This window comes from Sphaeramia orbicularis, chromosome 11 (assembly GCF_902148855.1).
Source record: "Sphaeramia orbicularis chromosome 11, fSphaOr1.1, whole genome shotgun sequence".
In the NCBI taxonomy this organism is placed as follows: domain Eukaryota; kingdom Metazoa; phylum Chordata; class Actinopteri; order Kurtiformes; family Apogonidae; genus Sphaeramia; species Sphaeramia orbicularis.
In genome coordinates, this window is record NC_043967.1 from 30,918,051 (window position 1) to 30,944,606 (window position 26,556).

Consider the following 26,556-nt stretch of genomic DNA (forward strand, 5'->3'; position numbering starts at 1 on the left):
GTGCATGGCAGGATTGGGTGAGGTGTGTTTCCATGTTTCGGCCCTACTATTTTCCATCAAAGCAACAGTGAAACTGAGAAACAGCAAAACAGTCACACAGGAGAAATCTTATTGGCTATTCCCATCAGCTATCAAAAAGGTAAGATGTATTTTGTACATAACATGTATTTAAGTTCCGTGTATCATTCAGTCTGGTTCCAAATCAAAATGAAATTAGCCAGAAACATCCTTTCCAGTGCATCGAGCTAGCTCACATCATCAGTCAGTTCACATCGCTGTAGCCAGACGGCTGATATCTGCACAACCCTCATACTTATTAATCCTTGCGCACCATCTTGTGGGTGTTTTGTTACTGTAAAATAAGATTTATTGTGCATGGTGTGTTAATTTGTCGCTCATTATTGTAACGTCCATGCTGCTGCATGACTGCTTGCCACACAAGATGGCCGCTCACTGCGGTAATTCAAGAAACGGAAACGCATCTATATACTAAATTTTTTACCACACACTGTAATTTAACCTCTGCTTTTAACCCATCTGTAGAACATGCAGGAACATAACACATGCTGCAAACTAGGAGCAGTGGGCCTGCCATAGCAGGTGCCTGGGAAGCAAAGGGGGGGGGTTAAGCGCCTTGCTCAAGGACACATCAGCCTACAACTTTTTCTGACAGTTCATGGAATCGAACTGGCAAGCCTTCAGTCACAAGCTGACTTTCCAGCCCACAAGCAGGGCCACAGCTTCCCCCTACGTATTTTAATAATGATGTCAACTCCAAACTTTTTTCTACGTTTTAGAGTGAAAAAAGTCAAATTACAATATGAAAATGTTTACATCTACAAACTATCCTGTGGTTGAATGCTAAAATTAGGAAAAATATATAGTTTGATTGTTGTATTAAGTTAGTGATAAAGGTGTAAAAGCACTTAAAGGATAGGATTAAATACGTTTATACTTCTTCCTACTCCTTTTCGACCATGCAAATTCAGACTTGCATGTACTTGAAGATAGATTCTGTTCATTTAAATGTTATTTTGTTTTTGTCTTAATTTGCTTTGTTTTGCTTTATTTTGTTTCTTTGCATGTTCTAAATCAATCATTCAATCAATCAAACTATCCTATAAAAAAATGTGAATAACCTGAACAACCTGACATTTCTTAACCCTTTACAGCAGGTCTGTCCAAATCCGGTCCTTGAGGGCCACTATCCTGCATGTTTCAGATATTTCCCTCTTCCATCACACCTGGAAGCCATTACATTGTTATCAGGCTTCTGCAGAGCATGATGATGAGCTGATCATTAATTGAATCAGGTGTGCTGGAAGAGGGACATATCTAAAACATGCAGGATGCTGGGCCTCGAGGACCGGATTTGGACAGACCTGCTTTATAGGGCACTCATAGAAATACTCTGAAGTTCTACATTTCAACCTTAGTGTGTCTTTGGAGGACTTAACAAGACTTTATTACTTAAAATCGAAACCAGTGAAGGTACCGTATTTGGTGGCAACAAAAAAAAAAGTCCAAGAAGTATATATAAAAATAAGAGAAAAACACATGTAAGGTGAAAGGAACATGTATTTTAGAACATTAGACCAATATAAGTGCTGATCCAGACCCCTGTCCACATCCACATTCTCCCTTTGAACATCATTCCTTACATTAGTACCATTACTTCATGGTACCTAACAAAGCAGGTCCACTCACTGTTCATGCAGAGGTGGACCTTACAGACCCTGTAGACCACATTGGACCTGAGATTGTTGACTTACTGTAACTGTTGCCGTCACTGTCTTGTAATGTATGTGGAAATTACCAAAAATAGTCACTTGCCCGATAAAGGATTGAGAAAATTAAGTGCAATCTTAACAATATTATGCCTCAGCTTGACATTTATACATGTGCATTACAACTTACAGATCACATTGGATCTGCAAAGACAAAAAACAAGACGACCCACTAGAGGTCACATTGAACTATACATGGCCCCTGAACTCAAATGAGTTTGACACCGCTGGTTTATTGTATATTTACCACTTTGTCTCAACTTTGTCATGTTGCACAAAAAACATGTAAGTTCTCTATGTGTTTGTGATGTAGACATAACTCACAGGGGATCCAGGGAGACCTGGTTTTCCTGATGGTCCTGGTTCACCTGGTTTACCCTGAGAATAAAGAAACAAAAGCCAAGTGAGGAAAAAAAAGCCCCTGTACACAGAGTAGGAAAAGTGATTGGTGAGGACAGAAAGAGAAATGAGATTACTTTATGATCATGACTAAGATTACGGGGAACAAAATATCACTACTTGCCCTTTTATAGTAATATTTGGGCTCTCTGTGGACTCCTGTTTAAACCAAATAGAGTCTGATATAATAGCTTTTACATCCTTCCTTGCAAGACATTGTATATTATTTCCATGGGAATCTCCTAAACCCCCGTCTATTTCACTTTGGTTTAGGGATGTTATGTTTTTTCTTAAATTAGAAAAGATTAGATTCTCACTACAAGGTTCCGCAGCTAAATTTTTTAATAAATGGCCATCTTTCTTTGGATTACTTTCAATCTTTACGAACGCTGCCTTTAGACTGATCTCTCACACCTCCACCCTACTCTCTATTTTGTGTTTGTTCAGGTGTTGTTTTTTTGTCTTATTTCATTCTGTCTAAGCAATTATTTTCTCGTTTGATACATCTATGTAACACCTAATATTATAAAGCAGGCACATGTATCTACAAGCTATTCTACTTTTTAAAATGTATTTATTTTTTGTTATCTATTTTTTATTTATTTTTCGTTCCCTCTTTTCTATTTTCTGCTGGCTCAGTTATTATTTTTGTATATCACAGATTTGTTACTGCTTGCATTTAATTGCTTTTCTACTGCACAGAGATTTTGTCATACTGGTCTTTTTCCTGCTGTTGCCCCTTCTCAGACGGCCTTGGGGTTGGTTTGGGCATGGGGGGAAAATGATATAAAAGGCAATGTATAATGTATGCACTGTAATTACACGTCTTTGTATATACTGTTACACTGCTAAAAAAAAGAAGATAAATAAAAAAACTAGAAAAGCACTCGGTGAGTGCAGACCTCCACCTAGGCAGATCAGCCTCCCCCCTGATAACCACCAAAATTTAATAATTTGTTCCTTGTGCCAGTATCAACATTTCCTGAAATTTTCATCCAAATCCATCCATAACTTTTTGAGTTATCTTGCACACAGACAGACAGACAAACAAACCAACAGACAAACCAACGCCGGCAAAAACATAACCTCTTTGGCGGAGGTAAAAAAAAAAAAGAGGAATGAGTTGAGTGCTACTTAAAGTCCGTCTAAATCTGTCTACTTGAAACTGTGTGGTGGTTGTCTTCTTTGTGCGTCAGTTCTGACTCACCGATTCTCCTCTTGGTCCAATAAGTCCTTCTGGACCAGGCGGCCCTATAGAGCCCTGAAGGTAAAGAAAGAAAAAGTATTGTTACATGAAAAACTTCAGGGCACACATGAGAAAAAAGGAACACCCAAGCGTTTGGAATCTTTATTGACATGTGACCTCATTCGTCTGCAGGTTCTGCATTACTAAACTCGCCTTTTGGTGAAAGCAGTGGGTGAACGTCGATGTAGGTGGAAGAAGTATTCTAACTTTAGAGCACTCTGAGAACATTCTGTTTTGAAGCCCCGCAGCCAGGGGGTGATTTAAGTAAAAAGGTTTGAGGTAAAGCGCTGAAGTATTACATCCTGCTGCTTGACAAAGAGAGGAAAAAAAAATAGAAGGGCTGCAGCCTTAAGTGTGTACGAGAGACAGATGATGAAGATGAATGAGGTAAAACTTCCACCTAATGTCAGAGGACACTGTATAAGGCTGAGTTTAAAAGTGTTGTAGATTAAACAGACAAGATTAAAGAATCCCTGTTTGCTGGAAGTTTTACATTCTGTTAAACACCTCTTTTAATCTTAGTGATATCTGCGTCCATTCAATCAATACACGGCTGCTTCCAGACAGAAAAGTGAGCGCGATGGAGCCACAAAGGGATGTTGTACCTCAGTATTTAATCTATAATGGCCACAAATTTCTGGCTTTTATAATAATGTGAAGAGAAGTCAAGTAGAGGTACTGTATATTTATAGTCAGGTCCATAAGTATTTAGACACTGACACAAAGTCTGTAATTGTGCCTCTGAAATCAAACAAGATGTGGTTGAAATGTGGACTTTTAGCAATAATTCAAGGGCTTTAACAAATATATTACATTAACCCATGAAGACCCAGTGCTACTTTTGTGTCTGAATTTTTAAGCACTTTGTCACTGTTTATTATAGCATTATCCTCTGTATTTTCCATTTTTAGTGTAAATCCTGTATTTTCTATATTTAATTCACCGTCATGTAGATGTTCATAAAAGCTCCGAGTAAATTCAAAGGTTATTATATTAGAAACAGAAAAAACTGAAGAAAAAGAGACTTTTTCAGCAAAGATATCAATAACTGAACATAAACCTAGTGTCTTCATCCACTGTCATTGATCAAACGCCATGGGTTTCACTGGTGAATCAGCGTTGTAGAAGATGACAGTGTTTCCATGGTAACTACAAAGCCTCCAAATGGGTCATATCTGACGACCATGAAAAGATTTTTGCATCAATTATTGACATGTATTGATAGGATTAGTGGATCAACAGGTATTCAACAGTTTAAATCAGTAGATGGTTTTGGTAGATGGTGGCTGTTTGGGTCTTTATGGGTGAAATGTTTAGGAAATACAACAATTTTAAACCTAGTTTTTCCAATTACTTTTGAACCTTGGAAAATGGAGACCGTTTAAAAAGATAAGAGTAATTTTTAATACTTCGATAAAAATCCTGTATCTAAAGTTTGGACCTTGTGAACATCACCAAACACCAAGTTTCCTCCCTGGAGATACTTTACCAGATTGAAAAAAAAACCCCAAAACTTTATACAGAGGAAGAATCATATAATTTGTGTTATTGTCCAAATACTACTGGACCTGACTGTATTTTTTTCCACAAGCTTATAGGTTTTTATTGCACTTCTCATACTGTTTGTGCAAAATATGGAACCAAATAAGTATTTTTCCCCACTTTTTTTATGAACAGACAGACTGTCATTTATTAAATGAACATACGACAGAAAACTGGGCATTCCTACAAAAAGTCTGTTATTTAATCTGATCATATTTGGAAGATTGGAGTTGTGATATATTCTGATTGGGAATATATTAAATAATATTAAAATACAGTCATGGAAAAAATCATTAGACCATCAAAAGTTATCAGAAACAATAGTTATGCAATCAAGTACTAACTCCTGTGTGTATCATGTGACTAAAACAGACAGAAAAGAAAACATGGCATGCCCAAAAGCACTGTTTTTGTCAGTACAATGCCATAGATATTGATGTAAGAATTGATTTTGGTTATTATCAAGAAAACATTAAAAATGGATAGATACAAACTCTTAAATTAAACTCTTATGAGCTAATTTGTTGTTATCATTATATTTGTCCAAACAAATGTACCTTTAGTTGTACCAGGCATTAAAATGAACAAGAAATTGAAAAAAACAAGGGTAGTGTAATATTTTTTTCCACAACTGTACATTTCCTATTTTAGAACATTATGACAAGTTCTATACTAACCTTACACTGAATTGCACAAGAACTTTCACAAATTTCTACTATTACCTAGCTTTACTTCATTTCTTTACTTTACTTTGTTTACTTCTTTCATTTTGAGATTGCCGGAGAAAGTTTGTGACATAATTTTGTTCCGTGGGGATAAATTGCTTGGTACGAACCAGGTGTTATTGATCCGATGTCAAATGAATCTGCAAAGAGAGCTGTGTCCTGCTCAGTATCGTACATGAAGGCAGCGTCTCATTCATCATTTCCTTTTTGTTTTGTATCTGCGGCTGAATATAAACTCTTCATAAACTGATCAAACTATAAGACACTAAAAATTGCTGCAGTTTTGGGCCTTAACACAGTAATTTGTCCGTATCATACATCTGATATTAAAGCGGATTGGAGTTACACATCCTCAGTCTGGATCTGTTTAATGCAAGGGTTCCTATCATAACACATTCTCCATGGTCCATGCTGCACTTTATTGATTTATTTTGATGCCACTTTTCACACTGATTGTTTCATCTGGATGTTATATTTTATTTTGTTTGGTTGTACTCTTCATTTCCATGTAAATCCAAGGGGAAAAACATAATAAATAGGGCTGTCATATTGAAATGATGACATGATGAATAATGATGTTACGGCTGTTTGATTAATCTTGTGTGAATACTGTCATACAATGATTTATGTGCATGAATCTGCAATGGTTTGCATGACTGGTAAATTGAAGGTTAGTGTGTACTGTATCTGTAAATAAAAATAAAAATGGCAAGCAAACAAAAAACCTTGAAGTCCTGACTGAAATTACAAGAGGAATGCCATTTTCTTTGACATTTTTATATTTTCCCATAAAAAAGGAAGCTAAAAAACCAGACCTGTCTCCACCTGTAAACTTAAACTCACAACAAACTCATAACAGTGACCACCTATAACTTGTATCTCATTCATATGTCCTGTGCTCAAGTCAATAACTGGTAGAATATGTCATCATGGCTGAGAGATATTAAAATTCCTGAATGCACATGATTAGCACATGCTCTACAATTATTAAAATATTTTTGTATTTTCCAGGACATGACAAACTCTAAAATAACATTAACAACAATTAACATTTTTGGACCAAACTAAAACAAACAGAAAAAGAAAAAACTGAGACAAACAAACAGAAAAACCCTTAAAACATCAGATTTGATTTAATATATATGGTCAGACTCACCTCTTTACCAGGTTTTCCATCACGCCCAGGTGATCCAGACTTTCCATCTTCACCCTGGTTGGAACAAACAAACACACATTAACCACATAACTTCACAGCCCTTTCCACAGTTTGAGAAACGCTGCTTTAGCCTTAGAGTACTGAGAACTCTAACTCCAGAACTTCAGCACATACAGAAAAAACAGGAGGAACCCTGTCTTATTATCATCCAGGAAATGTTTCTATAGTACAGACAACATGAATAAACACCAGAGTGGAGGCATAATTAAGACAAACACAAACTTTATAAGCATTTTAGGATCATTAGCACTAGCAGTGACATTACCAATCATTTGGAGTTATATTTCCCTCTGTGCTCCTGATAAATACAATACTAACTTCGCTCTTTGTTCAGTTTAGTTTTCAACACTCCTGAGGGAACCGTATGGTTCATTAGTTGCTAAATGTTTCGACTGGTTAATGAGAGAGGGTGTCTGCGCTAAACACTGAGCTAAAACAAGCTAACATGGAAAACAGCACTGGATAATGATTCATACAAAAGTGGATTCTACTAGAATAACTATTAGGTTTGTAACAATTTAGGATGTAAAAAAGGTTATGCAGATAAGCTTTATTTTTTTCCTGTTTGTCTTAAATCTTTTTAAAGTAATCATTTATTAATTTAAAATACCATTGATGTCTGTACAGCTAACGCTAGTTAAGCTAATGCTAGCTCAGCTAATGCTAGCTAAGCTAACGCTAGCTAATGTTGGACACTTATAAATAAATGTATTACTGAATGAATGAAGCTGAATATTTTAAAACTATTAATTTAAGTAAAAATGCTGAATGTCAGTGCTTCAATAGCTACTTTTTTCCTTTTTATTTTTATTTTTTACATTGTTCGCAGTTCTTCTTTAACCTTATGAGTGATAGCATAACTTTTTCCTTTGTTGTAGTTCACCCTACCAGTAAATGCTACAGGAGAAAGTTTTCCTAGAGTAATACAGTATAAATGTAACCACATATATGCTTATAGCCTCTGTGCTAAATCCATTTTTTAAAAAATGCTAAATATGCATCAGCATGCTGTTTCGTGAATAATAGTGACTATAATTTCCATATGACTGACATTTAGTGACAGTAATTCGAAGCAGTAGAGAGTAATCCTTAGCGTGTATGGAAACACTTCACAGTTCCTTTAATAATCTTAATAAAAAGTGGCTCCTATTAGAATAACTATTAGGTCTATAGTAGTTTAGGATGTAAAAAAAAAAGGTTATGTGCATGAGCTTTATTTTTTCCTGCTTGTCTTAAATTCATTTAAAAGTACAATAACACTGAAGTCTGTGAGGTGTATGCTAGCTAAGCTAACACTAGCTAATGTTCAACACTTGGAAATAAATCTAATCACCTACTGAATGAATGAAGCAATATAAAGCTGAATATTTCAAAACTATTAAAAGTTATGAAAAAAGTGGTTCAATAGCTACTTTTTTTTTTTTTTTTTTACATTGTTTGCACCTCTTTTTTAACCTTGTGAGTGATAGCATGACTTTTTCCTCTGTTTCTGTTCACCGTACCAGTGAACGCTACAGGAAAAAGTTTTCCTAGAGTAATACAGTATATATGTAACCACAAACACGCTCATAGGCTCTGTGTTAAATCAGTTTTGTTTTATTTTTTACTATATATGCATCAGCTTGCTGTTTCCTGAATAACAGTGACTATAATTTCTATATGACTGACATTTACTGACAGTAATTAGAAGCAGTAGAGAGTAATCCTGGGTGTGTATGGGAACACTTCACAGTTCCTCTAATAAACTTCATAAAATAGTGACTCCTATTAGAATAACTATTAGGTTTATGACAGTATAGGATGTAAAAAAAAGGGTCATGTGGATAAGCTTTATTTTTTTTTCTGTTTGTCTTAAATTCCTTTAAAGGTACAATAAATGACACTGAACTAAGCTAATGCTAGCTAAGCTAACGCTAGCTAATGTTAAACACTTGTAACTAAATCTAATCACCTACTGAATGAATGAAGCAATATAAAGCTGAATATTTCAAAACTATTAAAAGTTAAGGAAACAGTGATTCAATAGCTTTTTTTTTTTTTTTACATTGTTCGCACTTCTTTTTTAACCTTATGAGTGATAGCATGACTTTTTCCTCTGTTTCTGTTCACCGTACTAGTAAACGCTACAGGAAAAAGTTTTCCTAGAGTAATACAGTATATATGTAACCACATATATGCTCATAGGCTCTGTGTTAAATCAGTTTGTTTTATTTTTTACTATATATGCACCAGCTTGCTGTTTCCTGAATAATAGTGACTATAATTTCCATATGACTGACATTTACTGACAGTAATTAGAAGCAATAGAGAGTAATCCTGGGTGTGTATGGGAACACTTCACAGTTGCTCTAATAAGTTGTGTGCTGTCGGGGTGGCAGTCGTGTGGGCTGCAGGGCTGAGAGGCTGCCTGTCTGTAATGAGCCATGCTATTGGTCACGCCACTGTGGCACAAACCTTTCCTGAGGATGTGCTGCTGTGTGGGAGACAAAGGAAGCTGCTGCAGTGAATCTCTCAGAGTGGGTGTGTGAAAAAAAAAAAGTGCATGTCAGACATATCTTGACATTGCAGTGTGCTGTGCCAAAAACTGTGGCTGACAGCTATTGTCTGAACTCCCGCTGTGAATCCTGTCGGAGACGTTACCTCTGATCAGCTCACGTGATACATGCATAATGGAATAATCTTTACCCAGGTAGAATATGCAGGTGATTACACTAATTTGTTCAGCATCATTTCTTGTTTGAATTGTCTTTTTGATAAGCTCTACGACAACATTTCATGGACAACACAAACAAAGCTCCAGACCCATATAGGCACAGGTGTCGTCTTCAGTAGCTGCTCCAATATCCAGTTCTTGTGACTTGCAGTCTGCAAAACTGCTCACCTCATCAAAACCGAGTAAAAACAGACACACCGGGGGAGTTTTGCAGCTTATCCACAGTGTGTCACTTTCCCTGAGCCATTTTAGCTCTTTAAGCTGAACACTGATGTCACAAAATGTTGAAGCTTTCACTACACAGTACTGTCAAAATAAAAGTCAGGAGAAATGTGGCTGCGTCTTGTCCTTGTCTTTCTTGTTTGCTGCAGTGTAAGCAAAATGACAGCGCAATTGCTCTGGATTAATACTTTATATCATCATTACGACATGCAGATCTTTGCAGATATCATTTAAGCAAATAAGGCATTTTCTAGCATAGTAATGTAATTCTGGTGCTGTGTCTTTGGTTTTGTGGTAATTAGTGAGCCCGTTTACATGCACACTAAAACTGATCATTATCTGATTTCTGGAGTTATTAGATTATCAGTTGTCAGCTATCTAGGGATCACAGGGTTTCTGCAGGTCATTAAAAAGCATTAAAAGTCATTAAATAGATTTTGTGAAAATTAAGGCCTTAAATGGCATTAACAAGCATTAAATTCGATGTCCAGAGGCATTAAAAATTAAACACTTACATGATAAGGTGAAGCAAATGGATTAGTTTCCTTAAAAACAATTAATGTGTGGTTTGTCTCATAGTCCAGTGAAATGTTATATAAACTGCTGCTCTAAAAATTTAATTGTGTAACTTGATTGCTATTTCATAACTGTAACCTAAATTATCTTTACTATTAGATTGTGACTATTATCTATTGCCGATTGTTGTTTGTTGTTGATATGCTCTGTATGACAAAATGATAAATAACTAATAAAAACTGTCAAAAACAAAATTAATATACTTGATGGGAAAAAAACCCATTGTTATTCACAATTTATTTTGATTATATAAACATTTAAGAGTTTGGTTTGGAAGTATAGTGTGATGACTGACAGGCGGAACCCTTTAATTGGCTATTGTTTATGGCCGATGCATGAAGTCATCAACACCAGATGCTTAGAATGCAACGTGCTGTGAGCGTGCTCGAGCTGTGGCGAAAGAGCGGAGGGAATATTAGCAAATGTCGGAAAAATAGGAAAATGCAAGTTTCAGCAGAAGTGATTGGAGGAGGAGCTATTTAGAACCTGGTTAAAGCCTGTCGACAGTAAACCGACATGTATATATAAAACTATATATAAACCTGTATCTGCAGTTGGATGTGGGCATTAAATTTGTTTAAAATGGCATTAAAATGGGGATTAAAAAGCATTACATTAGATTTACTGATACCTGCAGAAACCCTGGAATATGTAAACAGAATAATCTAATATGTTTTATCAGATAACAGCAGTAATCTGATTATGAGAAATCAGATTAACACACCTGGATTTCTCCCCAATACTCCAGTGTCTTCATGCATATATACCTGTTCTATCTGATCTATTTCATTCTTTTACATCTGCACATGTTAAAAAAAAAAAAAGAAAAGAAAATTGTAGAAAATGGAAGTGATGTAGTCAAACTTGAGTGGAAGACAATAATAGTACATTTGAGTCTACTGTCACTACTTATGTACATGCTCCAAAAGACATCTGATGATGGAAATGAAACGTCTAATTATCAGATTTTGCATTTCTGAAGTGCATGTAAACACATCACACCTGGTTATTACAATTATCTAATTACTCCCAGTTATCTGATTTGTATGGTGATGTTACTTTGACACTGACTTAAACTTTTTACTTATACTTGAAGTTTTTAAGACTAATTTCTGAACCCTTCTGCTGCACCCATCTGTAATTCACCATTTCAAAGAAGAATGTTGTGATGGTTTCCAATAATATCTGTGTTGTATTTGTGATGATACTGCTATGCTACATGCAAGTAAGCGGAAAATGACAGAGTACTAACAGGAGTATCTGAAATGTGCTACGGTATTTAAGATAGATACTTAGCTAAAATAGATTAATATGTGACTTCTTTTTTTTTTTTTTTTTTTTAAATTCTGGTCACTACAAGTTGACCTTTCCCAGTCACACTGACCTTAGATCCTGGAGCTCCAGGTTCTCCTCTGTGGCCCTTAAATCCCTGCACAGACAGATAAAAGACAGTGAATGGGTCATCTGCACTGTCTAGAGCAGTGGTTCTTAACCTGGGTCCGATCGAACCCTAGGGGTTCAGTGAGTCAGTCTCAGGGGTTCGGCAGAGGTCAAGACACACACTCGACTCATTAGTCGGGTGTGTGTGTCGGGCTAGGTCCATGTATGTAAACAAACAGCTTCGGAGACTCTTTCTCTGATTGACATCCAATATACGCAGTGTATTGTTGTTGCTTATAGCACTACAACACATCCGGAAGTTCATGCACTGTATTGGTTTTGTTCTTTGAACACAGTGATGTTAATGCACAGTTCATTTTGTGCACCAGTAAAACATATACCTGTGTCTTGAATTTGAAAAAAATCATATTTTATTTTTTAATAAAGAAGGGTTCGGTGAATGCGCATATGAAACTGGTGGGGTTCAGTACCTCCAACAAGGTTAAGAACCACTGGTCTAGATCTACCATAGTTTTACTGATTATTACTTACAGGGACTCCCCTGAGCCCAGGTGGTCCCGGGGGGCCAGGCTCTCCTTGTTTGCCCTGAAATCACACCAGAAATAGTTACTTTCATGTACATTCACTAGCAGTGGGTGTATGGATCTACTATCCAAACACTGGTATTGGTCACTGTTCACCTTATGGACTACCATCAGTCTATCAGAAAAGAAAATGATGTTTATCAATGACTGGTGCTGATGTTAATCTGCTGTTAGAGCTCCCTGAATAATTACAACCACAGCAGCACAAAATATTACTAAGTAATTGCCCAAGTTTCTTGTCTCAATATACAGGGTGTCCCATAAGTCTCCATACATAGGAGACACAATACATTCCATACATATATGGTTCTAACATGTATTTCTTTATATTTCTTCTTTATAGTTCTTCAGCAGACACGCATTGAAATGTGTTCCCGACAAAATGGCAGTCATATAGAGCATATTATATAAATAAAAATGGTTTATGTCAAGAAACATTTATTTTTCCTATGTATGGAGACTTATGGGACACCCTGTATATTGTTTGTATGTTTTCAGAATCAAAATACTTTATTAATCCCAGGGGAAATTGTTGTGGTATTTGTTGGTTAGCAAGCAGAAATTCCAACATTGACTCATCCACTGCTCAGGGACTAAGTCTAAACCGTATTCATGTAGGCGACACTCATGCTAGTGGCTCATTCCCCAGTTGGCAAAAAACATGAACACAAAACAAACAAATAAACAAATAAAAACATGAGTAATGTTTACTGGCCCAGAACTCCTTTACAGATACACTCCTACTTTTAGCTCATAATTGTATGCACTCTTTATTCATTTTATTTACTTACAGGGTCTCCTTGTTCTCCTGGTCTGCCGTCTTTTCCCATTTTTCCAGGCTGACCCTGCAGATTAATGGAGTTGATTGTTAAGCATTTTTCAGGTGTAAATACTGACAATAATATTTTCTAGTCAGCCACTTCTAAATGTTGACACTGCACATCCAGAAATGTATTTATTCATAGTTCTGTTCCTTATATCATTATTCTTACTATCAATCCAGGAAGACCCGGTGGTCCCTGAATTCCTTTGAGACCCTCTTTGCCCTAGGAAAAAACAAACACACAAACAGGTCACCATCACCAAAGAAAAAGAAATGATTAATGGCCACTATTACCACACAGGCTGGCTGACCTACATGCTGTATGGGGGGAGGTTTGTACAATAATGACACACGGGTAATAAGTTTTCTATGGGGGAAAGTACATGGAGTGCAGGCTAACCTTTTCTCCAGGGGGTCCTGGGGGACCAGGAGGGCCAGGCTGTCCATCGTTACCCTGAAGAGCAAAGAGACAGTGTCAGGGGAGGTCACCAAAAATAGAAAGGCTGAGCACTGGGAGACGAAATCTAAACAAATGAGCTCCGTTTAAAAAACATTTTTAGACCATTGCAAGTGAATTTAAAAAAGGGTTAAAAAAAAAAAAGTCCAAAATAACAACTTACAGCGCCTCCCATTAATCCAGGAGGACCTGGATGACCAGGGGGGCCTGGATGACCCTGTTTATAAAAAAGAACAGTGACTAAATATAATTATGTTATTCAACATCATAATGAATGTGACTTTATGAGTAGAGAAAAAAGAAAGAAAAATTAACGGAAAGTACAAGACTCATGAGTCATAACCAAATATATACCTTGTCTCCTTTGTCTCCAGGGGTTCCAGCAGGTCCACGATCACCTTTTACACCCTGTGGTGAAAAAGAAAGAGCCATTAAATGAATTCTTACTCTACAGGGGGAAGCATTCATGCAAAAGCCTATTGGTCAAATTAAAATAATAGGGTTGTCCAGAATGATGTGAAGCTTCCACTGATGCTATGGTAATCAGCTTACAAATTACTATTCTTTTCCTAAAATTATACCAACAAAAATACCAAATAAACTCTTAAATAAGAAATAATCATCTGCTATTCATTATGCATCCACATTTATTACTATGAATTTTTGCATCTAATCTTATTACTAGTTTTCTGCATCAAAACTCACAATCAACAGCCTAGTCCACACAGTCAACATTAACTTTAACGAATGACCAAAAAAAAAATGACTGCGAATGCTTAAACAAAATCTTGTTTCTGTCAGACTTTATAATGTGGACACTGCAGACACAGAGACTTTAACCTTTTGATGAGAATGAGCAGCAGTTACAGATTACACTGTAAATGTGTAACTGTTGAGGCTAAAAAAACACAAATAAAATGGTAGCCCATGTATAATGCTGGTGATTGGTGTTGTACAAATTCATAACATAATAGACAACAGACAGACGTGACTGATTAATTAATTGATATGTCATTGTTTCCTAAACTCTCTAGTTGCCACATGGGTACACTAAAAGTAGAGCTTTTAAACATCTCGATTTTAGTTTTAGTGACCGAAAATGTCATTTGCATGTGAACGAGAGGTCAGATACTAAGGAAAACCTTCATTTTGAGAGATATCGATTTAAGTGCGGACAGTGCTAATGGTTCCCCAAAAATCCATGTGACATAGTAAGTGGTTTAGCTACAAAAACCCTTCATAAAATGATTTAAAATATACATATATGTATGCTTATAATACTGTTGTTCTTTTTTTTTTTTACCTCAAATTTCACCAGATGCTACTGTGACTATTCAAAACCTGCAGATTTGTGTAGAGTTATTAACTTTAGGGGATGGTCAAGTCTAAAAACCTACACTGACCATGGGACTGTGGGACATGAACAAGTGGCAGGCTTACAAGTTACAACCCTGCTAGCAAGATGTCAAAAAGTGAAGTGCATGAAAGCATTTGAAGGAGCAGTGACTGTTAAAGTAAAGAAAGAAATGGAAAATCCCCAGTGTATCAGCCCTTTGAAGCAAATTTTCAAAAACTGGTTTTATTGTAAGCAAACCTAGAAAGTCCCTGTGGACAAAGAATGTGGACATGTTGGTTTTCCAGTTACACAACTGGTCCATTTCAGTGGTTTAGACACACAAATCAATACAAAGCCTTAAAAATCTAGAGGACATGCAGCAATATTGTCTTTGAAATATAATTCAGTTGCTTTTTTGTGAGGAAAAATCCACCTCAATTACTGAACTTACTTCCACCCTAATTCCTGAAGAAAAAAAAAAAGTTAACAGAAGAAATTAATGAGCAGATGTCAATGGGAGCGATAAGGGTACAGTTAGTGTGCAAACTTGCCTTTCCGCCGTCAGCTCCAGGAGGCCCTTGAGGTCCAGTTAGTCCAGGTGGACCCTGTAATGACACGGCAAGACCATCAGTCTCTGTTCAGGCAGACAGCGTGGAGCGCCATCAGCGGGTCCTAATCGTTCACTGCTGCCCCCAGAGGAGGCCGAGCTAATGATGCACACACGGCCTCTCCATCCGTCACATGGCCATGATGGATGATAACAAAAATCGTGGCCAGGACCCCGTGCCTCACTTAGGGATTATTTAATGGAGATACATACACCTCCAAAGACGAGCAGAGTATACATAATGGACTGCACATAAAAAAAAAGGAATAATTGAATATCAATGATTTAGTCCTACTTGGAATCCATCCTGGCCGTTTTTTCCTGGAGGTCCCTGGTGGCCTTTATCTCCTGGGAGTCCTGGGATACCTGGTGGTCCAGGTGGACCTGCAGGGCAGTCTGAACATACGTCCTAATAAGACAGCAGAGACATGTTTGGGATAAAATAATCAGCCACCAAACATCTGGATACTTCTTGTGGAGACTCGTCTTACCTTGAGGTTGAGGTCTGAAAGGTCGGCTGCCTTTCCCTGAGAGACACAGTGAAAAGAAGGTCAAACCAGTCAACCAAAGATGTGACTCCAAAAAATAGTATTTAACAAAAAACATTATGTGTAAGAAAAGCACATAAATACATGTGATTGGTGAAGATTAGATTTAAAAAGCACTGTAATAACCACCTTCAGTCCTCCACAATAGCTGTTCACACCTGGAAGCCTTGATGACTTTCATTGTGAAGGTTTAAGGTCTCACTCATATAACTTCAACACACAGGTGTCAAACTGGGATGAAGGTGAGGTTCTGTGCAGGTCAGTCAACTTCTACAGTCAAATTTTACTTTGTAGGGAGAAAATAAGTCTTTCTATGCAGTGTTTTTGGAGGAATTTTCAATTTGTTTGTAAAATAAATATCAAGAATTTGCAAAAAAAAAAAAAAAAAAAATCAAGACAGAAAACTTTGTAATAAATGCAATAAGATTCTATGAGTCTTATTTCCAAAAAGTAAAAACAACCCAGAATGAAAACTAAGACCGCAGGCAAATGTGGCCCAAATCAGATTGTTTGCCCATATGTGACTTGAATCTGATCTGTTGAAGACAGTCTGAACAGCACAAATCCGATTTTTTCAAATCCGACCCAGGCCACTTTCATATGTGGTCCTAAATCCAATACATATCTAATATTTTGCAATTTTCAGTGTGAATGGCCAGGTCGCATTTATCTGACCTTTACATCATTGAAATGCAACAAACGTCACAATTCTGCGTCCCAGGAGTGTCACTTCCGTAAACACAGTGCAAGCCTGTTTAAAAAAACTTCGATGGACTAGTGCAAGTGAATTATTCTGCAATACAGGAGTGAACACTTTTCAGGCTCTTATGAGAAACTTAATGTACAAATTTATCTGTTGATTGAACAATTCTTAGAATTCCACCATTAGGCTATTGACAAATTCCAGTCATAGTTCGGTGCGATACCAGTCATCCCTATGGTCACACTGGTACAGTTGTCTTTTATAATATTGATGATGTTTTGTCTGTATTTTTAACCTGTTTTTAAATGTATTCTGTTTGTTGATTGCTTGTTTGTTTGTTTTTAAATGGACTCCCGAGTCTGCAAATAAAGATGATGATGATGTGGTCACGTATTCCATCAGGACCTCTTTTGCGCATGCGGGTCACTTCAGGGTCACATTCAGTTCATACTCAAAACTGATAGAAGTTGCATTTAATGTGTAATATGAATGAGCACACATAAAAATCACATTTCACCCAAAAAATCCAAATTGTGCATCAAGACCAGCTGTAACTAATTCTGTAAAGCCCTGTGAGGCAACATTGTTGTGATATAGGGCTCTACAAATAAAACTGAATTGAAAATTTAATTGAATTAGTACGTAGTTTAAGGTAATATATAAAATAAAGACAAAAAAAAACCAGATAAGACAGAATTCTAACTGAGGTTAAATGCTTCAAGAGTTTCACTCAGTTCTAGACAAATGTAGATGGGAAGAACATTTGCATTGCAGCATTTGCTATTTTGTTTTTTTTCTTGTAATACTGTATTCATGTGTGAAACATATGGTGAGATTAGAGACGTGACAACACCATATCAACCCACCAAAGGCTTAACCCAACAATCTCGGGGCATGGGGAAGAGTGCCAAGTGTAACAGTTGCTGCGTAGTGTGACAGTGGGAGATAACCTACACACCATCTGGGAAACCAGATGACCTCCTAACGAAAAGCATGGGTTCCAATTCTTTCACTTACAAGAAAAAACTGGTGAGCCCAGAAGAATTGTCTCTTTTTCTACTTAAATATGACCTGCAACATTTTCATACAACTCCTAAAACTATGAAAACCCACTGTAAATAAGACAAAGACATTCAGCATTAATATAATTTAAGACAGAAAATTCCCCAGTTCTTTACATCAAACTTAATGCTCTAAGTGGTTGTTTAGAAGCAACTTCCCTCTGCTAGTTGCTTTTCCATTGACCCTCAAATTGCGAAAATATAACTTGCTCATAAAAATGTACCTATTGGAAAAACAACAATTTCACCAAAAGTCTCCTTTTTCGATTAAAAGGTTTTGCGCTGGCAAGAGGGGGTTTTTCACAAATGGTATATCACACAAAACTGTAATGGAAAGACCTTTTTTCGCAACTAGTCAGGTGAATTAAAAAAGCGGATGTTGACGGACGTTACAGCAAGCGAAGAAGAAGAAACATGTCGCGGTATGTGTGGACACACCAGGAAACCCAATCATTTTTTAATTTAGTACGAGATAGAGGGGTAATATATAATAATAATGAATATATCTGTAAATCAACACCATATTTATGTTCGTCGCCATGTTTATGGAATGACTTCTTGTGTCATCTTGCAATAATAAATAAACAAATCATCAAATTTGTGATTTAATGGAAAAACTGACATTAGGCACTTCTGTTTTTTTGACATTTAGTAAATCTCGGTAAAGTTTTGCGCAGATGTCCAAAGGAAAAGCGAGTAGTTTTACATATAACCTCTTTAACATAATGCTGCTCCTACTAGGCCAAATTTACACAAAAAACTAGAACTCACATGTTTTTTTTTCCAAATGCATTGTATCTGTATTTGTACATGTCAGATGTTCCTGTTGTTACTGAACGATCTATTGAACATTATATGAACGATCTGTCTCTCCATATCAGACAGGCCTCCTGTCTGTTTCTAAATCCCTGCTTAAAACTGATCTTTTCTCCTTGGCTTTTGAAACCATGTGAGATGTTTGAAGGTATTATTTTTATTCCATTGTTTTTATTTGGTAGTGGTTTATTGTTCTTATTTTTTTTTTTTGTTTTTAATTGTATGGCTTTTTATGTTTTTTTTTTTAATCTATTCTTGTATTTTATTCTTTTATTTGGGTTTTATTTATTCTTCCGTACAGCACTGTTTTCTTTTTGTACAGTTCTATGTCTTTTAATCTATTCTGTATTTTATTCTTTTATTTTGGTTTTAATTATTCCTCTGTACAGCACTTTGGTCCACTGTGGTTGTTTTAAAGTGCTTTACAAATAAAATTGGATTGGGTTGGATTATCGTTTAACAGTGCTGGTCTACGTCTGTACTCACAGGTTCTCCTGGTGATCCCTTCTCTCCGGGCCTTCCAGGTAAACCCTGCATTTGGAGGAAAGAAAAACAATCACATTTTCTATCAGCTGCAGGTAAATTGTTTGACATGAAATATCAAAAGTCAAGAACAGTCAATAGAAAAGGAAAATAAAAGGTGCCAGTGACAGTCAGACAAGAAAAATACATGTGCAATAAAGAAGGTATTTATCTTTTAAAAATGATCTCACATTGTGTCCTGCAGGGCCCTGGGGACCGGCCACTCCAGGTGCACCCCTTAAACCCTGAAACCCAGAGAAACAGATCAGAGAAACAAACTTCTTATGTTTAAACGGATTCTTTATAAACCTTCAGATCAGTGGTTCCCAACCTCTTTTAGCTCATGACCCCATTTTAACATCACAAATTTCTGGCGACCCCAGATATTTAAAACAGAGACTTTTTTTTTTTTTTGCTAAAATTAATTTGTTTTTGATCATGTAATAGTTTGCTATACTATGTTGCAAATAAATGTTAATTTTAGATGACATTTAGTCTATATAATGTATATTATTATGGATGGAGGCAGAAAAGTAAGGTGTAGATTACTGCACAAAGTGAGAATTTTATTTTCTTTGGTCAGGATATGTACAGTCAGTCCAGCTTGGATTTCCAAGGCCAACAGTTAATACTGAACAAACAAGAACTCAAACTATGAATTATGAAAGAGCTGCAGCATCTGAAACCGACCACAATGAACATTTGAAAGATAAACAGTACCACAGTGCTGCAGTTTCAGCTTCACAGTTTGTCATGTCTGTTATGTATTGGGATTGTCTCTGTCAACTCACCATATATGTTTTATTAGTGAGTTTTGTTTTTTTTCATCAATTACTAGAAATTTCAGGTGACCCCACGTGGGGTCCCGACCCCAAGGTTGAAAAACACTGCTTTAGAAAATATTTACCGCAGCTCCAGGTTCTCCATTATTTCCAGGAGGTCCCTGTGCAGAAAAAGGATTGCATATTTAGAAATGTGTCAATAAAGACATAGAAGATGATACTGTAAGAATGTCTTGGAGTGGTGGTCTTACCGGCAGTCCCATTTTGCCTTCTCCTGGGGGGCCCCTGTCTCCTTGTATCCCTGGTTCTCCACGTTGCCCCGGTTGGCCCTGGAGACGAGAAAAGGTTCACTACAGATCTCTGCTCCTCAGACATTACCACTTCAGGCGTAACGTTTGCCTACAAGACTCTGAAACTGTCAAATTTAGTGACGCCTGCTGATCCCACAAATATCACTCCGTTTTTAATCAATGATGGGGGGAAAAAACAGAAGAAACCACAATTTGCAGTTGACATTTTGGTACTCTGGAGAAAAATGCAACTCGGTGATGAGGGTGAGTGATTTGACACCATAAATCTAACAAATGCCTCTGTCCGTTTCACCAATTCTGTGCCCTCTACATCAAACGCTTCACAGCAAAAAGCTTGTCATCATCACGGCAAAGTCACAGCGCAGTGGACATACAAATTGCTTTTGCTGCTTTCAACAAAAATGAATTGTTTTCTCTCAAAAAAAGGTTTTCACATCAACAAAAGAACACCTGTGCATGATTTAAAAAAAAACAAAACACACATACACACACATACTCTAAACCTACTTTACCTTAGGGCCTGGGGGTCCCTGAATTCCCTGTGGTCCTGGTTCTCCCTGTAATATCACAAATGACATCAATCAAACACATGATTTAAGCCTCTTTTTGGATAAACCACTTGGAGTTGAAAGTGTTGTATGACTTGTTATTTTTCATGCACATAATTGTACGAGGCCTCGGGGCTGCACCTGGCAGCTGTAAAACCAGAACCGCTGTGAGCCAAATCTGGTGTGTTTTAATGTGATATGTCTTAACAGTGTTCTTCCTGTTTGTTCCTGCTTTGTCAGCAGGACGGCCACATGTCTCAGGCAAAAGAGAAAAAAAAAAAAAAAATGATGAAGAAACATGTTGAGCCTCAGCGCCAAATGTGCCTGTTTGGGCTGATTTCCTTCCCAGTTGTCTTAGATTGTGGTTCAACATGTACAGTATTACAGGGGAAATATGTTCACAAGCACAACACATGTAGAAAAAAATATGAGACTGTGGAGAGGAATGATTAGAAATAAAGTACTCTATAATTCTACACCGCAAACACTCATGCCTTTCAAATATGACTTAAAAAGAAGCACGTTACATTTAATAACACATTTTAATACAATATAAACAAAATATACGCTTGTGACCATTTGTTTGTGGACTTTTAAAGCTGCAAATGTAGCATTTGGTTGTGATTTTTAGGAGAAATAAGTTACAATATTTGGATAAAAGATGTTATAGATGTTATGTTATGTTATGTTATGTTATGTTATGTTATGTTATGTTATGTTATGTTATGTTATGTTACATTACGTAAGGCTTTGCTATGCTATTTTATATTATGTCATGCTATGTTATGTTATGTTATGCTATGTTACGTAAGGCTTTGCTATGTTATCTTATGTTATGTTATGTAATGTTGTGTTATGTTATGCTTTGCTTTGCTATGCTATGCTATGCTATGCTATGTTATGTTACGTTATGTTATGTTATTTTATGTTATGCTATATTATGTTATGCTATGCTATGTTATGCTATGGTGTGTTATGTTATGCTATGCTATACTATGTTATGTTATGATATGTTATACTTTGCTATGCTATGTTATGTTATGCTACGCTATGTTTTGCTTTGCTATGTTATGCTATGTATAAGTACATTATAGACTTCATAATAGTATAACATTGCCAAGGATAGAGTTTATGCGCTGTATAAAGAAACAAATTCCTGGATCTACTTAAGAAAAAAATCTTAATGATGGTCATTGATGAGAGACAAATAGTTTTATCCATTTGAATTAATTCATATATGATAACGTATGATGTTTGTTTATTTGAAATATAATTGTACAAATCAATAAAGTTGAGGTTGTCATACAGATAGTAAAGTAACAACTAGTTTTGTGAGGACTGCATCTATTGTCACATGTGATCCATGTCACAAACAGCCGGAAACATCAAAACAGCTGTTATGTCATCATGTTTCACTTTGTTCTTCATGAATGATGTAAAAAGTGTTAAAAGAAGTGAGAGTCACTACAGTCTGGTCATGATTAAGCTACAGAGACATCTTCAGTGACTTTGAACAGATTGTGGAAAAAGACAGTTACAATATCCCCTCTGACTTTTGGATGTGTAGTTCACAATCTAATAGTTTTACAACAAACTCCAACTTTCTTTACTTGTAAAATTAGTTTTTAAACTGACAAACATCATATGTGTAAATGATGCATGATGGTTAATTAAAACAGGATTACAAAAAACATCAGGAGGCACTGCATATTCATTTTTTCCAACAGTTTTCTTAGTCTAATGGACTAACCACATCTGTTGTGGAGCTGTTTGTCAGGAAAAGAAGCTCTGAAAATCCTACCCCTTAACTATTGGTCACTTACAACAGCCATGTCCTTAATTACACATGACATTAAACTGTCATACAGTATAAATAGTTCTATAAAAACGATATTCCCTGAACTACTGTCAGGATCACAGAGTGCAAAATTTGTTTTTGTATTAACAGTAAACTGAGCATTTTAATCAAGGGATCTATGGGAATACACAGAATAATCAAGGTAAAGAGATAATGATGTGGTCAGTGACACTGAAACTCTGGCCATATTTTTTAGAAGTCCCCCAAACCACCAAAGTATATTTAAGAGTTATTTATCTTACACTTTGTCCATCTTTTCCTTTTCCAGGTGGGCCAGAAGGTCCAGTTAAACCGGGCTCTCCAGGTGGGCCCATGGGACCTGTTTGTCCTGGTTTACCTGCTTCACCCTAAAACACATTGAACATTAAAGAAACAAAGATATCAACAGGAGTATAAGGAACTAGAGAGAACAGTATGTATCACTAGTGCTAGAATGTAACCAAGTACATTTAACGTTAAATATGATGTACTTCATTCGAGTATTTCCATTCTGTGGGTACTTCTATGAACCTGGGTTCATTCTGATACTGGACAAATTTAGACACATTTCCCCCAGGATGTATGTAATGATGACATCAGATAAATGCAAAAAAAAAAAAAATATATATATATATATATATATACTCTTGGTCTGAGCCATCCCAAAATTAATGCATTTTTAATAAAATATTGGGGCCAAAAATAGGACCCAAATTGGGACAGGAAAAGCTACCTAGGTGTCAGTGCATTTGATCTGGAAAACATGGCTGTAAATGGTCTTATATACCACTATAAATAAATACACTGTCTTAAATGTGTTGATCCTAGTGGTTTTTCTAATCCAGACATGTGGGTTTTTCATGAATCTCAGTCTCATTCCAGGTTTCGCATGTAACCCATCGTGTCCACTGGCGTTACGTGCAAAACCTGCCCATTTAAACAAATATAAATCGTGAGTGACTTTACAACAGCGGCCATTTTTGTGATCTGCCTTGAATAATTAGTTCAATACCCAAAATGCCCCTGTGGGAGAATAAACAGATATTAAAAAAAATAGTAGCACGTAATTTTCGTGTCCTTTTTATCATCTTAGATGCAGATTTTTTTTATAAAAATAATATAAAAATGTGTTTTATCTGAAAAATAGTTCCTCTTTTATCTCCAAATATTCATTTTTAAAATAGACCCAAAGTGCTTCCAAACTTGCTTCATAACATTAGTCCACATCTGGTTTGAATTTTTAGCCCCGGCATCCTGTTTTTAGGGACCAGTTTCATAGAAGCACCCATATCAGAGACAAATATTTTTCAGTTTCCTTTTGTCAACCTAAATACTGTATACTCTTTCAAACCTTCATGGATTGACTGGAAATATATCATAAGGTTGTACAGGGTGGGGAAGCAAAATTTACAATGAACATTAAGTTGTTTTTTTTCAGCAGGCACTACGTCCATTGTTTTGAAACCAAACATATATTGATGTCATAATCATACCTAACACTATTATCCATACCTTTTCAGAAACTTTTGCCCATATGAGTAATCAGGAAAGCAAACGTCAAAGAGTGTGTGATTTGCTGAATGCACTCGTCACACCAAAGGAGATTTCAAAAATAGTTGGAGTGTCCATAAAGACTGTTTATAATGGAAAGAAGAGAATGACTATGAGCAAAACTATTACCAGAAAGTCTGGAAGATACTATTAAAGAAGAATGGGAGAAGTTGTCACCCGAATATTTGAGGAACACTTGCGCAAGTTTCAGGAAGCGTGTGAAGGCAGTTATTGAGAAAGAAGGAGGACACATAGAATAAAAACATTTTCTATTATGTAAATTTTCTTGTGGCAAATTAATTCTCATGACTTTCAATAAACTAATTGGTCATACACTGTCTTTCAATCCCTGCCTCAAAATATTGTAAATTTTGCTTCCCCACCCTGTATATATCTGTACAGATAGTAAAAAAATCCCTTTTTAGTGATAGTTTTCCTGCAGGATAAACATAACAACATACAATGCATTACAGAATATGAATTAGCCAACGTGTACAGTAGCAAAATGAATACAAAAAAACATTGTATAACAGCAAAACACTGACAGGAACCATTTTATTACTTATCACTTTATTACATTCTGCTAATAGTCCTTGAGTAAGTCTTCTGAAGCAGAACATTTGCTTGTAGTGGTTGTACTTTTACTTCAGTATCACCATGTATAGTAAATCAGCCTTCTATTGGAAGAGATATAATTCTACAAATCATATATATAAACATGTCAGAGGAGTAGTACGTGAAAAGAGAAATACACAAAATAAAACAGAAGCATTTCTAAAGCTCTGAGAGACAATAGACTTCTCCTGAATTGCTATTGTCAAGCGCTTAAATGCTGCAGTCAGTGCAGGTATGAAAGCAGAGGACGTACAAGGTCACTCTGTGCAGTTATTATCATGTATCCTCGATGTTTCTGTGCTGAAACCAACACATTTCAGACCAAATACTTCTTCCTACTCCTTTTCGACCGTGCAAATTCAGACTTACTCATACTTGAAGATAGATTCTGTTCATTTAATGTCATTTTGTTTTTGTCTTATTTTGTTTTTGTTTTTTTTGTTTTATTTAGTTTCTTTGCATGTTCAAAATATAGAAAGAAAAAAAATGAGAAAAAAAAAGAAAGAAAAATACACCCATAGCATTAAAAAACAGGTGACTAACCTTGTCTCCTCTCTGTCCAGCTGGACCAGGGGGCCCCATGATGCCTGGTATGCCCTAATAAACCAACAACTGATCACTACATGTATTCAAAGGAAGCGACTGCTGTCCCAGAACTTCATACCAAACACATGGTTTTATGGACTTATTTTTAAAGACATCCTACCACATTCCCTGGCAGACCCCGAGGACCTGGAGGACCAGCTGCTCCAGGTGGACCCTGAGGAAGACGAAAAGTCCATAAAAGCAGGTTCATTGCAATAATACATTAATTTTTACAGCTCTGTAAAAAAGTGAACGCAAAAGCGAGAAATTTGAGAAGATAGTGTGACTAAAAAAATCAGGTCAAACAAGCAGGAAAATGTTAAAGTTTTAGCAGGATTAAGTTAAAACAAGAGGACAAAAAGTGGAAAATGCAACAAGATACACTCCAGTATCAGCAGAAAAACACAGCATACTGGTTAAATATGGAAGTATGGGTTAAATGACTGATGTTGATGCAGGTGACCTCTGGTGGTTTAATGAATAAAAGCATGCTACGCCTCATCTGTACTGTCTGACTTTTTGCAATTCCACTCTGTTTTATATATGTACATAGTCTATATAGTTTTGATTACTATTATTATTATTACCCTGCCGCCTGAAGGGGAGGCAAGGGGTATTGTTTTTGGTTCAGTTTGTTTGTTTGTTAACACTCTAGCAGCAAAACTATTGGTTGAATTTATACCAGATTTGGTTTATAGATTGCCAGTGATCCAGAATAGATGTCATTACAGTTTAGGAGAAGTAGGTCAAAGTTAACGTTTTTTATGAATTTTTAAAATCTTTTTTTTAAACCCCCATTTACTTATAATGGGCAAAATTTCACATGTCTGTAACAACAAAACTATTGGTTGAATTCATACCAGATTTGGTTTATAGATTGCCAGTGACCCAGAACGGATCTCATTACATTTTGGGAAAAGCATGAATTTTTAAAATCTTCTCATTTACTTATAATGGGTGAAATATGTATGAGGGGTGGGGTTTGTTGTGCCTGGCACTACTTGTTTATTCTATACTGTTTGTTTTCTTGTACTGTCTTCTTT

The 26,556-nt window shown here is 36.2% G+C and overlaps 1 protein-coding gene across 1 annotated transcript in view; it reads right to left on the reverse strand.

Annotated features, from left to right (window-relative positions):
* The window catches only part of col22a1 (collagen, type XXII, alpha 1), a 134,546-nt gene that overhangs the window by 11,598 nt on the left and 96,392 nt on the right, over positions 1-26,556 (reverse strand). Inside the window, exons 33-53 of the mRNA XM_030147327.1 lie at positions 25,635-25,688; positions 25,472-25,525; positions 23,026-23,130; positions 20,890-20,934; positions 20,318-20,395; positions 20,192-20,227; positions 19,476-19,529; positions 19,249-19,293; positions 16,126-16,161; positions 15,930-16,043; positions 15,579-15,632; positions 14,046-14,099; positions 13,855-13,908; positions 13,635-13,688; positions 13,404-13,457; positions 13,203-13,256; positions 12,359-12,412; positions 11,811-11,855; positions 6,856-6,909; positions 3,394-3,447; positions 2,112-2,165 (exon numbers count right to left, since the gene is read on the reverse strand). Coding sequence (XP_030003187.1) covers positions 2,112-2,165; positions 3,394-3,447; positions 6,856-6,909; positions 11,811-11,855; positions 12,359-12,412; positions 13,203-13,256; positions 13,404-13,457; positions 13,635-13,688; positions 13,855-13,908; positions 14,046-14,099; positions 15,579-15,632; positions 15,930-16,043; positions 16,126-16,161; positions 19,249-19,293; positions 19,476-19,529; positions 20,192-20,227; positions 20,318-20,395; positions 20,890-20,934; positions 23,026-23,130; positions 25,472-25,525; positions 25,635-25,688 — 1,206 coding nt within the window. The remainder of the gene's footprint in view (positions 1-2,111; positions 2,166-3,393; positions 3,448-6,855; positions 6,910-11,810; positions 11,856-12,358; positions 12,413-13,202; positions 13,257-13,403; positions 13,458-13,634; positions 13,689-13,854; positions 13,909-14,045; positions 14,100-15,578; positions 15,633-15,929; positions 16,044-16,125; positions 16,162-19,248; positions 19,294-19,475; positions 19,530-20,191; positions 20,228-20,317; positions 20,396-20,889; positions 20,935-23,025; positions 23,131-25,471; positions 25,526-25,634; positions 25,689-26,556) is intronic.